The 18,914-nt window shown below is 44.9% G+C and overlaps 1 protein-coding gene and 1 long non-coding RNA gene across 2 annotated transcripts in view; both read right to left on the bottom strand.

Annotated features, from left to right (window-relative positions):
• Positions 1-6,883: 6,883 nt before the first annotated feature.
• On the bottom strand, positions 6,884-7,791 carry LOC109902806 (uncharacterized). Its single transcript, XR_002256934.2, has 3 exons — positions 7,638-7,791; positions 7,302-7,546; positions 6,884-7,168 (listed from the first exon to the last, which is right to left on the bottom strand). It is a non-coding gene; the product is annotated as an uncharacterized LOC109902806 (long non-coding RNA).
• A 5,456-nt stretch (positions 7,792-13,247) lies between these two features.
• The window catches only part of LOC109904443 (integrin beta-5-like), a 93,565-nt gene continuing 87,898 nt past the window's right edge, over positions 13,248-18,914 (bottom strand). The window contains 1 exon segment of the mRNA XM_031796948.1: positions 13,248-15,675. Within this exon segment, the coding sequence (XP_031652808.1) occupies positions 15,580-15,675 (96 nt within the window). The 3' untranslated portion in view covers positions 13,248-15,579.

Here is an 18,914-nt window from a genome sequence, read left to right as displayed (position 1 = left end):
GCAATCAATTCACAGATGGTGTCCAGGGCACAGCTGGGAGCTGAGGGGGTCGGTAGCAGGCGGCAACAGTGAGAGACTTATTTCTGGAGAGATTCATTTTTAAAATTAGAAGTTCGAACTGTTTGGGCATAGACCTGGAAAGTATGACAGAACTATATCGTACCTGTGCATCTGCGGTGAAAGGTAACAGAGCTAGAGCTGTGTTTGTTAGACCATGGGATCCCAAAAATGTTTTTTTTTGTCATAAAATAGTCTGTAGCGTCCGAATGGTTTGGCCTACAAATTTTGCTACAAATTTTTCTCTACAACCCCCACAAGTGTCTTGGGTCTGAAGTCAATAAACTGATCTGTCACAGGTCAGGCTTTCTCCCTTGAGTGTGCTACTTGAGGTTGCCACTGGAGAGCTGCCTTTGGTTACTTCTAGTATCCAAGCAGAAATCAGACATTTGTTTCAATTGGCAAAGCTTCACCCAGGAGATGAGGGTTTTGATCACCCCATCAGTGGCAGGAATGATGCTCAAAGACTCATTGTGCTTCGGGCAGTGCAGCCGGAGCGTAGCTGATTACGCTGTTGACTTTCGGACGCTCGTCGCTGAGAGTGGTTGGAATATAGAGGCACTTCAATCAGTCTTTCTGAACGGACTCCGCGAGGCCCTCAAGTACGAACTGGCTTCCCGGGACAACCCTGACACTCTGGAGGAGCTTACCATTCTGGACATCTGGGTTGACAACCGGCTTCAAGGGGGTCCGAGTTGGTTCCAGTGTTTTGGGCCTCGCTGAGGGAGTCGATTCTTCATTTGTTCCACTGCCGTATGCTGGGCCTGCTTGTCCTGTACCCCGTCAGGGTTCTTCATATCCTTCAGAGGGACCGATGCAATTGGGAGGCACCAGACTTTCCGCTCTGGAGAGTCAGATACAGTCTCCTGAGGACCTGCTCATCTAGAGACTTCCGATCCTCCTTTTCCTCTGGCTGGGAATGACAGGCCTGACCTTACCCGCATACCTCGGGATTACTGGGATTTGGGTCAGGTCTTCAGCAAACAAAGAGCCAGCAAACTATCTCCTCACAGGCCCTACAATTGTGCCATCAACCTCCTGTTCGGTACCACTCCTCCGAGAGGAGGGCATTATTCTCTCTCAGGTCCAGAGACTGCAGCCATGAACAGTTATATTGAGGAGGCGTGGCGGCTGATTTTCATCGGCCTCCCACTTCACCTGCAGGAGCGGGTATCGATTACCGGGATTTAAATAACATTACCATCAAGAACCGTTACCCCCCTTCCTCTTATGTCATCAGATTTTGAGAGACTCCAGGGAGCTACGGTTCTCTGTAAATTGGATTAGGGAAGACGGGAGACGAGTGGAAGACAGCGTTCAACACTCCTAATGGACATTACGAGTACTGGGTCATGCCGTTTGGACTTACTAATGCTCCAGCTGTTTTTCCAGGCCCTGATTAATGATGTGATGTGTGACTTCCTTCCCCAGTTCGTGTTTGTGTACCTGGATGACATCCTCATCTTCTCCAAGTCCATGGTTGAACATGTCCAACATGTCTGCCAGGTTCTTCAAAGACTCCTCGCTCATCACTTGTTCGTGAAGCTCGAAAAGTGTGTGTTTCACGTCCCTCAGATCTCCTTCCTGGGGTACATCGTGTCTCAGGACTGTGTACTGATGGACTCCCAAAAGGTAGGAGCGGTGGTCAACTGGCCGCGACCCAGCACGGTCAAGCAAGTTCAGCGTTTTTTGGGTTTTGCTAATCTTCTACCGGAGATTTGTGAGAAACTTTAGTGCTGTGGCGGAGCCATTGACAACACTCACCAAGGGCTCGGCTGGGCATGTATGCTGGACCACTGCTGCTGAGAAGGCGTTCCAGGATCTGAAACGTCGGTTTTCTTCTGCGCCCATTCTCGTTCATGCGGATCCTTCTCTTCCCTTCGTGGTAGAGGTGGATGCCTCTGATGTTGGCTTGGGGGTGGTTCTGTCTCAGCGCTCGGCAAAAGACCAAAAGCTTCATCCCTGTGCCTTCTTCTCCAGGCGTCTCACTCGAGTGGAGAGGAACTATGATGTTGGCAATCAGGAACTTATTGTGGTCAAACTGGCTTTGGTGGAGTGGCGGCACTGGTTGGAGGGCTCGGAACATCCCTTTATGATTTGGACTGACCACAAGAACCTGGCCTACATCTAGGAGGCTAAACGCCTCAACCCCCGAAAGGCTCACTGGGCTCTCTCCTTTACTTGGTTCAGATTCACATTATCTTACCGTCCGGGGTCTAAGAACGTGAAGCCGGATGCCCTTTCTCGCCAGTTCCCCAGCTTCAGTGAGGAGCGCCCCCTTGAACCCATCATCCCCAGGTCGCTCATCCTCGGGCCGGTGTCCTGGGCTATAGAGACTGTAATGAGGGAGCTGTCCACCGAACATACTTCTTGTTCCTCTTGGGGCACGGTCCAAGGTACTTCAGTGGTATCACTCATCGCGTCTCACCTCACACCCTGGAGGGCAGCGAAAGCTAGAGTTTTTGAGGAGGTGGTTTTGGTTGCCCTCGGCGGAGGCGGACACTCTGACCTTTGTGGCTGCCTGTCCTACATGCCTGGAACAAGACTCCTTGTCAGCAACCTCTGGGGCTTCTTCATCCACTGCCAACAACTTCTCAACCCTGGTCCCATCTCTCTATGGATTTCATCATGGGCCTTCCATCCTCAGAGAGACTCACGGTCATTCTGGTCATTGTGGACCTATTTTCCAAGGCGGTCAATTTAATTCCGCTGCCCAAGCTTCCATCTGCCTGTGAGACTGCTCAGCTAGTCATTCAGCATGTTTTCCGCCTTCACGGACTTCCTCTGGACATAGTCTCTGACCGGGGCCCCCAGTTTGCCTCCAGATTTTGGAGGGCATTCTGTACTCTTCTGGGGTCATCAGCCAGTCTGCCCTCAAGGTATCACCCTCAGTCCAACGGTCAAACTGAGTGTGTGAACCAGGATATGGAGACCGCCTTTACGATGTTGTGTGTCCGCCAACCCCACCACTTGGAGTCAGCACCTTCCCTGGGAGGAGTATACACACAACTCTCCAGTGTTCCTCCACTGCCTTGTCACCATTCCAGGTGTTGTACGGTTACCAGCCCCCCCTGTTTCCAGATCAGGAGATTGAAGTGATGGTTCCGTCCGCTCAACGCCTCATCTCTCATTGCCGCCGGACCTGGAAGAGGGCTCAGTCAGCGCTCCTGAGGTCCTCAGCTTGGGTTCAACGACAGGCCAACCGTCATCGCCACCCGAGTCCCCTCCTGCGTCCAGGCCAGATGGTCTGGTTGTCTACTAGGGATCTGCCTCTATCTGCCTCTGGAATCTAGGAAGTTGGCTCCCTTGTACTTTGGGCTATTCAAGGTTCTACAGTGCTTTAATCCAGTGGCCTATCGCCTTCGTCTTCCCTGGTCCATGAGGGTTCATCCCACCTTCCACATCTCCAGACTCAAGCCTGTGGTGTTCAATCCTCTGGTTCCGGCCACTCGGCCTCCACCTCCGTCTCGCATGATTGCAGGACAGCCAGACTACATTGTGCGACGTAACCTCTCCAGTCATCAGTTCCGGTGAAGGACACAGTATCTCGTGGACTGGGAAGGTTACAGGCCTGAGGAACGTTCTTGGGTTCCGGCCTGGCACATTGTGGACCCCGGACTCATTCGGGACTTCCGTCAACGTTCAACTACCCCTGGTGGACCATCGGGAGCCGTTCCTTGAGGGCGGGGGTGGAGGGGGGATGACTATTTAGGTTCCTCTGTGGACTGGGCCAGTTGCTCAGGTCTCATGATTTATTTAGTGTTCTCGTGTGCCCTTGCGTTGTTGTTTTTCTATGAAGACCTTAAGTAAATACTCTAAAATAACATCAAATTGCCTAGAAGGCCAGCATCCTGGAATCGCCTCTTTAATGTTGACGTTGAGACTGGTGTTTTGCGGGTACTATTTAATGAAGCTGCCAGTTTGGGACTTGTGAGGCATCTGTTTGTAAAACTAGACACTCTTATGTACTTGTCCTCTTGCTCAGTTGTGCACTGGGGCCTCCCACTCCTCTTTCTATTCTGGTTAGTGCCAGTTTGCGCTGTTCTGTGAAGAGAGTAGTACACAGCGTTGTACGAGATCTTCAGTTTCTTGGCAATTTCTCACATGGAATAGCCTTCATTTCTCAGAACAAGAATAGACTGATGAGTTTCAGAAGAAAGTCCTTTGTTTCTGGCCATTTTGAGCCTGCAATCAAACCCACAAATGCTGATGCTCCAGAAACTCAACTAGTCTAACGAAGGCCAGTTTTTTTTATTGCTTCTTTAATCAGTTGTCAGCTGTGCTAACATAATTGCAAAAGGGTTTTCTGATTATCAATTAGCCTTTTTAAAATGATAAACTTGGATTAGCTACATGCCATTGGAACACAGGAGTGATGGTTGCTGATAATGGGCCTCTGTACGCCTATGTAGATATTTCATTACAAATCAGTCGTTTCCAGCTACAAGTCGTTTACAACATTAACAATGTCTACACTGTATTTCGGATCAATTTGATGTTATTATTATTTATTTGTATTTTTTATTTTACCCCCTTTTCTCCCCAATTTCGTGGTATCCAATTGTTTGTAATTACTATCTTGTCTCATCCCTACAACTCCCGTGCGGGCTCGGGAGAGACGAAGGTCGAAAGCCATGCGTCCTCCGAAACACAACCCAACCAAGCCGCACTGCTTCTTAACACAGCGCGCATCCAACCCGGAAGCCAGCCGCACCAATGTGTCGGAGGAAACACCGTGCACCTGGCGACCTTGGTTAGCTTGCACTGCGCCCGGCCCGCCACAGGAGTCGCTGGTGCGCGATGAGACAAGGATATCCCTACCGGCCAAACCCTCCCTAACCCGGACGACGCTAGGCCAATTGTGCGTCACCCCACGGACCTCCCGGTCGTGGCCGGCTGCGACAGAGCCTGGGCGCGAACCCAGAGTAGTTCTGTTAATGTTATTTAAATGGACAAAAAATGTGCTTTTCTTTTAAAAACAATGACATTTCTAAGTGACCCCAAACTTTTGAACGGTAGTGTACATGTCGGTTGTTTTGCTCTGGGACGACCACAGACCTCACAAGACTCGTCTGAAGGCCCCCAGTTGAAAAAAAAGTTTGGAAGTATATATGTATATAGTGGCAAAAATAAGTGGAAAAAATAAGGGGTTAAATACATGTTAAAAAAAATAACCTTTCTTTCAGATATATAGGACAGTCACCTCAGAACAAACTTCTTTTTTTATTTATGATCTGTTATTCAATGCATTTGTATGGTCTAATAGCAGTAAAGCCAAAATACAATTTTCATCAAATCATTTTTTTCTTTGATACTTCAAGGGGTCTTAAAATTACAAATCAAATAGTTAAATGATCCTTGGTATTACCTTAAAACAATTCCATATTGAGCCGGTTTCACAGACAAGGCTTAAGCCTAGTCCCAGACTAAAATGCCTGTTTGTGCTGTCTTAACTAAAAGCGACTTGCACAGACCTATCTTAAAATAGTTGTAGATTTAGCCTATTCTGGACTAAACAACGCCAATTGCAAGAGGGAGGATTAGAGCTACTCTAGGACTAAATTGAAGCTATAATGAATCCTTCAAAGAGGGAGGTTTAACTTCTGCTTACAACTGTTTATGAGGGTGCATGGAATATCTAAATGAAGACCAACATGCACTACAGAGGCCAGCCACACAAGTACCTGTGGATAGGAGTAATCCATTAAATTACTTTTCGAGGCCGCTTTCATATGTGCAAAGAAAATGCATTGGAGATAATATCTTTGCTTGACCCTAGACTTTCCTCTCTGTCTCAAAGAGGAAGGCCTTTACCCAATTCTCTCCAAGTTCTGATCACTTTGAGGATTTTGGAATCTTTCATCGTGAAACTGGTGATTTGTATGGTGCCAGTGAAGCAAATGTGTGTAGAGTAGTTCAACGTCTGCAGGGCCATTTGTGAACTGAGGAGTCTTCACATCAAGTTTCCTGATGCTGCTGCTGGCCAAGCCAACTATAAAGTGCAATTCTATGAATATGAGCACTTCCCAGGAGTGATTGGCTGTATAGATGGATGTCATGTTCCCATCAAGTGTCCATCAACTCCTGATGTTGAGGAGTCTACAGGCACCATAAGAACTGGTTTTCCATCAATGTTCAGGGTGTATGCACTCCTAATTTAGAGTTTTCATACATTGTTGCCCGTTGGAAAGGTGCAACTCACGATTCAAGGATTTTTCTCAACTCTTCATTGTGTGCTCAGTTTCAAAGAGGACAACATAGTGGACTACTACTTGGTGATAGAGGATATGGTCAAAGTAACTTTTTATTCACTCCATACATAAATCCCACAACAGCTGAGCAGCAAAGATACAACACAGCTCATATCCGCACGAGAGGGATGGTTGAGGCTATGTTTGGAGTGTGGAAAAATAGATTCCAATATTTACGCAATACACGTTGTTTCAAGCCAAGAAGATGCTGCAAGGTGATCATTGCTACAGCAGTGCTGCACAACTACCTGAAGCGGCACTGCTGTCCTCCAATGGAAAATCAGGATCAAGCAGATGTGCCCATGGCGGAGGCAGGCAATGACCAAAGAGGACTTGCACACAGAGTTGCTTTCACATTGTAGCACTTCAACTAGATGAGATACATTTAAATATGGAATGTATTCATTATGGCTTAATTTTGCATTGATAATGTTGGTTCTGTACAAAATTAAAATAGTGTGCAGCAAAATTAAGTGAGTGACTAAATCAAAGCTGGTTTAAAATATAGTTTGTGGTGATTAAAATACTCTCACTCATGAATATCCAAATGACAAAACATTTATTTTTTACATATCATATTGTTCACCATGGCTGGTAATCTTTTTTGGATCACACTGCCCTCTCTCTTCTGACTTCATATCCAATTCAACCTGTAGAATTCTTATTTTCATTTCATGTTCTTCCTTCAGCTATTTCATTTTATGCTCATGAAATTCTCTGGCTAACTTCTTATGCATGGTCATATTTTTTGTTCTATGCTGAAAGGTGGTGGCAGCATCTTCTCTCAGGGATGCTATAGCAGATGGAGGGTACACACTCACTGTGCACTGGCTCTTCCAACCTGTTCAGATTCCCTTCCTCTGGAAAAAGAACACCGTTAGAAGCACAGATAAACTCATATGATCCTTAGAATGAAAGAAGAATAAAGATTGACAGACAATGGAATATATTTACCAAAGGAAGTAACCAATTTACTTTCTTTGGTATATGTACCATTTGTGCTCAGTTCTTCATCTGGACTGCCCAAATGGTCATCATCTGGTATACCATCCAGAGGTTGGTCATCATCTGGTATACCATCCAGAGGTTGCTGATGCCCTTTTTACTCCAGACAGCTAAATCACTCAATTCATCAGTCTTGTCTTTTTTTGGTGATCAACCAACCGCTAGTAAATCGCTCTCTTCTGATCTCTGCATTCTCTCTTTTTTAAAGCCCGTTTAAGATTCTTCCACAGAGTCTATAAAAAGGCAGATATCATTCAATATGTGATGTCACAAAAATATGAATATGAGATATGTGAAATATTGATAATAATGAAGATATCTCACCTGAAGTTGCTGTACTCTTCTTGTGTTTACATTTTCATCTGCATTGAATTCACTACAAATTGCAGCCCAACCACTATTTTTCTGTTTTAGTAGCGTTTTTTCATACTCACTAAAGTTTCTTCAACTAATTATTTTTGCCTCTGCCATTGTCTCAAGATTCACACCAGTAATGGTGTTTTCTAAGCCAGTCCGGGTTTTATGAGCACCATTAGACCAACAGCATGTGCTCATACTTAACGTAATCAGGCTTAACCCAGGTGTTCTCATTTAGGTTTACTTACCTTACTCGAGGACTCCATAGTCTCTGACTAACTAAGCCAAGTTCATGAAAGCTACTTAAATATCCTAGTTTAAATAGTACACATTAAGGCCTACTCCTGGCTTAATCTAAACCCTGTCTGTGAGACCGGCCCATAGTTGAGTAGAACCCCTCCCCTGGTTTAGACTACTAAATGAACAAAAGTATCAAGCACTTACTACTACTTCACTCCATCCAGTAGATGGCAACAAAATACACTTTATATTAGAGTGTGGGGAGTCGGTCATTAGCCATTAGTTTACTCCAGAGATGTCATGTACTGTAATGTCCAGCATGTGGAGCCACATGATAACATATCTGCCTGCCTCACTGGAGAGGGCTACGGCATGGTTTTTGCATGGATAGTTTTACATCTATTCTTTATCATATCTGTTAGGTCGATCTACACCTGTCATTTCACTCCGAGGACATATAAGTGAATCTGATATGAACTAAGACACACATGGTCAGGATAATGCTACCTAACTCGGGTCAAAGGTTATGTTACCGCTGTGTTAGTTTAACTGGACCTGTTTGATTGTGTGTGTGTGTGTATTTGGGTGTATCTGCGTGCATGTGTGTCAACATCTATGAAGGTAGATGTAATTAATGTGATTTATCTCTCATATCTGGAATGATGCCGGCAGACAAACCAAGCATTCACAAGCAGGGGGACAATTCAAATTCACAAAAGCATGACGTTCTGGTAAAATAATGTGCTTGTTATGGCTCGCGGGGCCTTTGTGATGGATATTTGTTACATGCTTTGTTTAACACTACATCATAGTTGGCATGATGGGCCTGGGCATGGGAGCACAGCGGGATACGCATGGAAGCGTGTGGATGCCAATGGTGGGGACAGGAGCCCGGTGATGATTGGCACACACTGCCTGCATGCGTGTTAAAACCTCCTGGTCCCTGTATTGTCTTTGGTACGGACATGGGAACTAGGCCATAGTTTACAGAGTATTTACATCACAAAGAGACGCTAATCCCTACTGAACAACACTTCTTACTGCAGAACCTTTTCCCCCTGGACCCTCCAAAGCTGTGAAGAAGAGAGAAAGCTAGCTATGCATGCTGCAACAGTTGCATGACCCTGTCAATGTTTAATTCCAGGAGAATGGGTAAATAAATTGGCTTAATTACAGTGCCTTGCGAAAGTATTCGGCCCCCTTGAACTTTGCGACCTTTTGCCACATTTCAGGCTTCAAACATAAAGATATAAAACTGTATTTTTTTGTGAAGAATCAACAACAAGTGGGACACAATCATGAAGTGGAATGACATTTATTGGATATTTCAAACTTTTTTAACAAATCAAAAACGGAAAAATTGGGCGTGCAAAATTATTCAGACCCCTTAAGTTAATACTTTGTAGCGCCACCTTTTGCTGCGATTACAGCTGTAAGTCGCTTGGGGTATGTCTCTATCAGTTTTGCACATCGAGAGACTGAACATTTTTCCCATTCCTCCTTGCAAAACAGCTCAAGCTCAGTGAGGTTGGATGGAGAGCATTTGTGAACAGCAGTTTTCAGTTCTTTCCACAGATTCTCGATTGGATTCAGGTCTGGACTTTGGCCATCCTAACACCTGGATATGTTTATTTTTGAACCATTCCATTGTAGATTTTGCTTTATGTTTTGGATCATTGTCTTGTTGGAAGACAAATCTCCGTCCCAGTCTCAGGTCTTTTGCAGACTCCATCAGGTTTTCTTCCAGAATGGTCCTGTATTTGGCTCCATCCATCTTCCCATCAATTTTAACCATCTTCCCTGTCCCTGCTAAAGAAAAGCAGGCCCAAACCATGATGCTGCCACCACCATGTTTGACAGTGGGGATGTTGTGTTCAGGGTGATGAGCTGTGTTGCTTTTACGCCAAACATAACATTTTGCATTGTTGCCAAAAAAGTTCAATTTTGGTTTCATCTGACCAGAGCACCTTCTTCCACATGTTTGGTGTGTCTCCCAGGTGGCTTGTTGCAAACTTTAAACGACACTTTTTATGGATATCTTTAAGAAATGGCTTTCTTCTTGCCACTCTTCCATAAAGGCCAGATTTGTGCAATATACGACTGATTGTTGTCCTATGGACAGCGTCTCCCGCCTCAGCTGTAGATCTCTGCAGTTCATTCAGAGTGATCATGGGCCTCTTGGCTGCATCTCTGATCAGTCTTCTCCTTGTATGAGCTGAAAGTTTAGAGGGACGGCCAGGTCTTGGTAGATTTGCAGTGGTCTGATACTCCTTCCATTTCAATATTATCTCTTGCACAGTGCTCCTTGGGATGTTTAAAGCTTGGGAAATCTTTTTGTATCCAAATCCAGCTTTAAACTTCTTCACAACAGTATCTCGGACCTGCCTGGTGTGTTCCTTGTTCTTCATGATGCTCTCTGCGCTTTTAACGGACCTCTGAGACTATCACAGTGCAGGTGCATTTATACGGAGACTTGATTACACACAGGTGGATTGTATTTATCATCATTAGTCATTTAGGTCAACATTGGATCATTCAGAGATCCTCACTGAACTTCTGGAGAGAGTTTGCTGCACTGAAAGTAAAGGGGCTGAATAATTTTGCACGCCCAATTTTCCAGTTTTTGATTTGTTAAAAAAGTTTGAAATATCCAATAAATGTCGTTCCACTTCATGATTGTGTCCCACTTGTTGTTGATTCTTCACAAAAAAAATACAGTTTTATATCTTTATGTTTGAAGCCTGAAATGTGGCAAAAGGTCGCAAAGTTCAAGGGGGCCGAATACTTTCGCAAGGCACTGTATATTATTACAGTAGCTTAGTTTGACTTCATGGGGGGGTCTGACACTGTTTACAATGTGCCACATAATTGTTCATTGTGACTGGTCTAGAGAAAGGCCTTTGTGCTGCTGAAACGTCAACATAAAACCCTCAAAGATATCCCTTTTTTGTTTTGTTTCAATTGTACAGTATGAAGTTCTATAGTGGATAAGCTTTACTGTGAAGTGTTCATCTTCATCATTCTCTACACTGCTTAAACTGAACTCTGGACCTCAGCCAGTTCCACTGAGTTTTGTCATTGTTCCACTAGTATAAATCAAATCAAATCAAATTGATTGGTCACATACACATATTTAGCAGATGTTATTGCGGGTGTAGCGAAGTGCTTGTGTTACTAGCTCCAACAGTGCAGTAGTATCTAACAATTCACAACAATACACAGAAATCTAAAAGTAAAAGAATGGAATTAAGAAATATAGAAATATTAGGATGAGCAATGTCAGAGTGGCATTGACCAAAATTCAGTAGAATACAGTATATACATATGAAATGAGTAAAACAGTATGTAAACATTATTAAAGTGACCAGTGATTCCATGTCTATGTACATAGGGCAGCAGGCTCTAATGTGCAGGGATGAGTAACTGGGTGGTAACAGTCCGATGGCTTTGAGATAGAAGCTGATGCACTTGTATTGACCTCGCCTTCTGGATGGCAGTGGGGTGAATAGGCCACGGCTCGGGTGGTTAATGTCCTTGATGATCTTTTTGTCCTTCCTGTGACATCGGGTGCTGTAGATGTCCTGGAGGGCAGGCAGTGTACCCCCGGTGATGCGTTGGGCAGACCGCACCACCCTCTGGAAAGACCTGCGCTTGCAGGCAGTGCAGTTGCCGTACCAGGCGGTGATACAGCCCGACAGGATGCTCTCAATTGTAAATCTGTAAAAGTTTGTGAGGGTCTTAGGGGCCAAGCTGAATTTCTTAAGCCTCCTGATGTTAGAAGCACTGACTGGATACATTAAAAAGGTGTTAGAATGGGAGAGAGTAGCCTTTGTATGTGCTTTCCCCTTTTTTGATGAGATACATTATGACAGACAGTTGAGTTAGAGTTGTTGTTATGTGGAATTTCCTCCCGAGGAATAAAATGGTAGTTAGTGTCTTGCTTTTGAGAAGCTTATTTAACATTCCTCTAATTCCAGTCGTGTCAGTTATTGACAATCACGGAGTGCAGTTTGCCTGGCCCCAACCAAACTGATGCATCATGTGGTCGGGGCCCCATGCTGTTAGTGCAGTTAGCAACAGCAATGAAAACAGCACACACATCCAGATGGTAGATAGCTTGTGCTGCGAGTTGTCTTTTTGGCATCCAGTGTTTCTTGCGATCAGTTCTCTCCCTCAGGCTGTAAGGATTACAGATGGTACTGGGTCATCTTGACACATCTGAGGTGAGACGGGAAGTGAAGAAGAGGAACAAGACAAAGAGTGGGAAGCTGGAAAGAGGATGTGTAGTCTAAAGAGAGCGAAAACATGAGAAAGAGGAAAGGGAGCAATACAGACAGCAGAGAAAGAAAAACGAAAGCGGGACATGTGTGAATGAAGAATGAAGAATAGAAACATGGTAGAAGGTCAGCTGACCAATGGAAGAACCTTCAGGTTTGTCAAAGTGTGATGAGAGGTAAGGGAATGGGTGCATGGAAGACACACTTTCACACCATTAGTCTGCTACCCTCTTCCAAAATACACACACACACACAGATTTCCAAGCTTATCTACTTATCTACACTATTGTAGGAGCTCCCTCCCTGCTCACAATAACATTGTAAAATACACCCCCCCCCCCCCCCCCCCCCCCCACCCGAGTGCCGTTTACATCTAACATCTTATCCAGCATGCATTTCCCAATCATGTGCACTGAGGAGTGAATGGCATCTATCAGGAGTCACTGATGTATTGGTCCTATTACCATTGACTTCTCTTTTCAACGACCCATTCATTGCCCCTCATTATACCCCTCCAGACCCACAGTCAGGCTACATCACACTCCGGGGCCAGCTCGATTGTGCTTAATTAAAGTATTGATTGTGTTAACGAGGCTAGATTTCCAGTCCACAGAGGCTACCTGCTGATTGGGCCTGATCTTTCTGAAGCCTTCGGCATTATTTCCTTTACTGTTCAACAAACAAGTGCACTTACCGTACTGGAAGTCCCTAGAGCTTCCATTTTAACTGTGCCCTGTGTCCCTGTTCAGCAGGCAGAGATAATAAACGAACACACTAACCTACTTTTTCCCTACAGCTGAAACCTGGACTGAGGCTGGGCCCTGCCTTGCGGGGGATGAGGCCCCCACCAAAACACCAAGGGGGGGGGGGGGGTTTATGACCTCACTTCAGGCTGAAATAACAGCCCCTCCAGTCCCATAGACATGTTCCAAATCCCAGCGTTAGTTCCACCCTCTTCCCTGTATACTTGGGATCTTCCAAACTATGAAGTTAGCAGGGAAATAGAATGCATTTTCCAGCTCATGTGAACCATCAAGTTCTCGGAAAACTGAATAACAAATAGGGTGTACACATAATGTTTATTGACATTACTTTGGGTTGTTAGTGCTTCTATGAGTCTTATTTGCAGTTCATTTCATCTCTGAAAAAAATTCTGAATTTATGCAACTAATTTAGCAGCTAAAATACAAATCTGTGTTAGCTAGGGAGAGAAGCACATGGTGAGGGTTGTCATGGGCGACAGCAGAAACCAAGGTGTAAAGGGAGACAAGACCACCTTTACTCTGTGTTTCTGTACGAGGGCAGTAGACTGCTGCTTATTGGTTGAGAGTGAGAACAGATGTGTTTGAACACATGCACAGCTTCCCTGGCACCTGAGGTCTAAGCCAAAGACAGACCCCCAATTCATTCATGTCACTCTTAACATTGTCACCCTCCAACACTCAGTTCATTTCATTCATGTCTCTCTTAACCTTCAGTCACCCTCCAACACTCACAGTTTATTTCATTCATGCCTCTTAACCTTCAGTCACCCTCCAACACTGGCTGTTTATTTTTGTTATTTGGAAATGTGCTGCTGCTAGGAAGTATAGTTTAATGGTGAAACAGGTGAAACTATGCATAGGTAAAACAAATAAAAGGTTGAGGAGTCTAGACAGGGTGGGGCAAAAATTGCAAGAGGATCACCATGGGAGTAAAAGTCAAATAAATGGGATATATTTGCTTTTAAGTCATCCATTTATTGCTGTTTCGTGAATACCTGCTCTGTGTGCAGAATGACATATACACGCAGTAGTGTTGTAAATCTATTGGTTTCTAATGGTGAATTATCAATGCTGTACAGGAAAGGTCTGGGCTCATGCATTTCCTCACATGGTGCCAAGACACACAAGTAAGCAGATTATTTTTATATGATTCTTATTGCGTTTGGCACACACACATCCATAAAAGTTAGTGCGCACACTTTTTTCGTCCATCGTCTCCCGCTCTCTCTCGCACTCTCTCAAGCCTAGCTCACCATCACAAAAAAAGGCCATGGAACACATTTAATGAGAAGTATTCCCTCCCATCTCATACTGTAGCCCTTTCATAACTCCAGTGATATGTTTTAGCCTGCTTCTTCCTGTTGGAATGGGTGAGGGAGAGAGTTATGTCCCATGTCAACACAGCTTAGATACGTTCCCCGTCGCTCCGCCCACCCACACTCACAGTGCAAGTAATGTAGCCATGACAGAGAGCAGGGTTATTGCAGTCATACTGAATAGTAGCCTGGTCCCAGATCCGTTTGTGCTGTATCCAAATGTATCTATTTGTTTGGCAATGACAATAGGTGCTGACACAGCACAAACAATAGATCAAGACTAGAGAAAGAAGTGCATATATAGTGTAACAACAATAATAGAAACACAATGAGAATAGATGGAGATTCCTAGTCACTTTGAGCCTCTCCTAATAATATAATATATTGTGTGAAACAAGGGTAAGAAAACTATTGCTCTTTTAATGTTAGTACCATGACGCCAAAGTCCACAAAAAAAATGTGATGTTATTATCTCATAAACCTGAAAATCTCCTGCTGATGTACATTAATTCATATTTCCATTTGTTATGAAGGAGGATGCATAGTGAGTGTCAGGATAGGCATTTTTAAGAGTAAAAAAAATATATACATACAAATATAAGTCGATGCCTTGGCTGTCTGTACAATGTGTATTGCTGTTTATGTGAAGGAGATGTTATGGTTTATGACAGCGTTTCCCAAATTCGGTCCTCGGAACCCCAAGTGGAACACATTTAGTATTTTTCCTTAACACTACACAGCTGATTCAAATTATCAAAGATAGATAATTAGTTGATTATTTGAATCAGCTGTGTAGTGCTAGGACAAAAAAACAAAATGTGCACCCTTTGGGGTCGTGAGGACAGAGTTTGGGAAACCCTGGTTTGTGTTGTGAAGTTGGCAATTTAACACAAATTGTCAGTGACAGATAGGGTTTCATTGTTCTGTCTACATAGTTCATTCTGCTTATATAACATCCGCTTGTTAGCTAGAGAGATGACTCAGAGGAGCACAGATTATTGTCTCTGTCCTCTTTAAACAATTTCCAGACCAGGAGAATGTTGTTGCTTGTCCTCTGGGCTGTATTCTACTGACATCAGTAAATCATACAGAGCTGCCTAGAGCTTTAAGTCACATCTCATTACTTCATGGTAGTTGGTCACTTTGTTTCTCCTCAGTCAGAGAGAAAAAAAAGGCCACAGTCCCCAGAAACAATCCTTGGCAGATCAGATAGATGGTTAAGTTTATTTAATCATTTCCCACCCCTCCTGGTTCTCTACTTGGACCGGTCCTGCCGTGCCCCCGCACCACCAACACCCCCATGGGGAGGTGGTCAGTGGGCTGCTCCGTTGTAAGACTTGCCATACATAATGAAGTCTGTCTCTATTGGGTGGCTGGAGATGGGCTGCTTGTAGAGGGGGTTGGAGGCCTGGAGAGAGAGATGAAAGAGCGAGAGAGAGAAAAGGGGAGAGAGTAACAAAGTTTGAAAAATTGGTCAGTTCATCAACGTGCACATGTTGAGGCAGGATGGACATTTAGGCCACAGCCTCAGAATGTTGGAACAGTCACTGACTGTCACTAACTGACACTAACTGACAGTCACTAACTGACAGCTATGTGGTCCAACATGATGGTTCAACACATTGTTTTTGTTCCAGCAGATGCTTCAAGTTAGGCTCTTCACACTGATCACATTTAAGTGGTCATATAGAGCATATCATATAGAGCATATCATACAGAGCTACCGCACAGAGCTTCGCAGCCAACTCCGAAGCTATGGTTGAAGACACGAACAAGAATTCCCACTACAGGGCCTCCCGGGTGGCGCAGTGGTTAAGGGCGCTGTACTGCAGCGCCAGCTGTGCCATCAGAGTCCCTGGGATCGCGCCCAGGCTCTGTCGTAACCGGCCACGACCGGGAGGTCCGTAGGGAGACGCACAATTGGCCTAGTGTCACCGGGTTAGGGAGGGCTTGGTTGGTAGGGGTGTCCTTGTCTCATCGCGCACCAGCGACTCCTGTGGCGGGCTGGGCGCAGTGTGCGCTAACCAAGGTGGCCAGGTGCACGGTGTTTCCTCCGGCGCATTGGTGCGGCTGGCTTCCGGGTTGGATGCACGCTGTGTTAAGAAGCAGTGCGGCTTGGTTGGGTTGTGTATCGGAGGACGCATGACTTTCAACCTTCCGTGATCTTTCCAACAATGCCTCTCTACCAGAAAAAGACAATGCATTTTATGCACGCGTCAACAAAAACACCACAGAGCCATGCACAAGGGCCCCCGCCGTCCCAGAGGACTTGGTGATCTCGCTCTCCAAGGCCGAAGTAAAGTTTTTAATCTGGTCAACACGGTATTCCAGGGTGTGTTCTCAGAGCATGTGCAGACCAGCTGGCAGGCATCTTCAATGTCATTTTCAACCTCTCCTTGTCACAGTCTGTAATCCTCACGTCTAAAGCTGACCACCATCATTCCTGATGGTTACTACCACCCTTTCCTGGTGCACTAACATCTGTAATCATGAAGTGCTTTGAAAGGCTGGTCATGGCACACAACACCATACCTTTATTTAACCAGGTAGGCCAGTTGAGAACACGTTCTCATTTACAACTGCGACCTGGCCAAGATAAAGGAAAGCAGTGCGACACAAACAGAGTTACACATGGAATAAACAAACATGCAGTCAATAACACAATAGAACAAAAAAATCTATATACAGTGTATGCAAATGGCGTAAGGAGGTAAGGCAATAAATAGGCCATAGTGGAGAAGTAATTACAATTTAGCAAATTAACACAGGAGTGATAGATGTGCAAATGATGATGGGCAAGTAGAAATACTGGTGTGCAAAAGAGCAAAGATTAAATAAAAACAATATAGGGATGAGGTAGGTAGATTGGATGGGCTATTTACAGATGGGCTGTGTACAGATGCAGTGATCAGATAGCTGATGCTTAAAGTTAGTGAGGGAGATAAGTCTCCAACTTCAGTGATTTGTGCAATTCGTTTCAGTCATTGGCATCTACAAACGATGCAATCTCCACACTCCACACAGACGATGCACTCCACACTGCTCTCTCTCACCTGGAATACCTATATGAGAATGCTGTTCATCGACTACAGCTCAGCATTCGACAATCTCATCACCAAGTACGGGACCCTGGGACTGAACACCTGAATCCTGGAGTTCCTGATGGGACGCTCCCTGGTGGTGAAAGTAGGCAACAACACCTCTGTCACGCTGACCCTCAACACGTGGGGGCCCCCTAGAGGTGTGTGCTTAAGCCCCTCCTGTACTCCCTGTTTAATCCCTATGTGGCCGTGCACGACTCCAACGCCATCAAGTTTGCTGACAACATGACAGTGGTAGGCCTGATCACCAACGTCAATGAGACAGCCTACAAGGAGGTGGTCAGAACTGGCAGTGTGGTGCCAGGACAACCACCGCTCTCTCAACGTCAGCAAGACCAAGGAGCCGATTGTGGACTACAGGAAACAGGGGGGTGGAGCACACCCCCCTCCACATCGACGGGGCCGAAGTTCCTGGGTGTCCACATCACTGAGGACTTAAAATGGTCCTCTCATACCAGAACAGTCGTGAAGAAGGCACATCAACGCCTCTTCTCCCTCAGAAGGCTGAAATGATTTGGCATGGCCACTCAGATCATCAGGAAATGTTACAGCTGCACCATTGAGAGCATCCTGACTGGTTGTGTCGCCGTCTGGTATGGCAACGGTACCACCGCAAACGGAAGGCCCTACAGAGTGTGTTGCGGACGGCCAAGCACATCACTGGGGGTGAGCTCCCAGTCATCCAGGACGTACATGCCAGACGGTGTCTGACAAAGGTCAAAAAAATTGCCAAAGACTCCAGCTAGTGAGACATGAACTGTTCTCCATGCACCCGTCCGGCAGGCGGTACCAGTGCATCAAGGCTCAGATAAACAGACTCCTAAACAGCTTCTATCCCCTGACCACGAAACTGTTAAATAGCTAACAATTACTGCTCTCCCACAGACTATCCACACTAACTCTATGCCCATCCACAGGACCCTACCCACTCAGAAACAACCTACCTTGCTGCTAAATTATTGATTTGATTTATTACTCCATTACACTGCTGTCCATTGATTATTGATTGCCATTAGTATTTATATATTTATCCTGCTACTGGTCACTTTTCAGCCCTGTTTCCATGTACAGTGTATATCCTACTACATGGGTGCCTGACGTCGTCTGAAAGCGAGGGTAAATAAAAAAAATGGAATTAAACATTTTAAAATGCTTACTTTTTTCCAACAATTTCCTGCAGTTGCTTCACAGGCGGAATACATATTTATGAACAGAATGCAACTATTTTTCTTAGATTGTGCCACAATAAATGAAATTGAACACAGAATGAACAGAAGGCCAGACAAGAAAGTGCACACTTATCTATATTCCATCAGTGCGCAACAATGCCTAATTAATCATAACCATTACAGAGAATAAATCCCAATTGCCCCATACATACATACAGTCAATAAAAAAACAAGTGCCATTTAAGTTTGATTTATTGAAACCGTAATACCAACTGGTTATATTATATTGTGGAACACAATCTTCAAAAAGATAGTAACCTCAGCAGTGGCGCTTGCTTGCAGAAGCCTATGGCTGTGCAATAGAATAGCATTGTTTT

The sequence above is a fragment of the Oncorhynchus kisutch genome, linkage group LG2 (assembly GCF_002021735.2).
Source record: "Oncorhynchus kisutch isolate 150728-3 linkage group LG2, Okis_V2, whole genome shotgun sequence".
In the NCBI taxonomy this organism is placed as follows: domain Eukaryota; kingdom Metazoa; phylum Chordata; class Actinopteri; order Salmoniformes; family Salmonidae; genus Oncorhynchus; species Oncorhynchus kisutch.
This window is presented reverse-complemented; position numbering and strand designations above follow the sequence as displayed.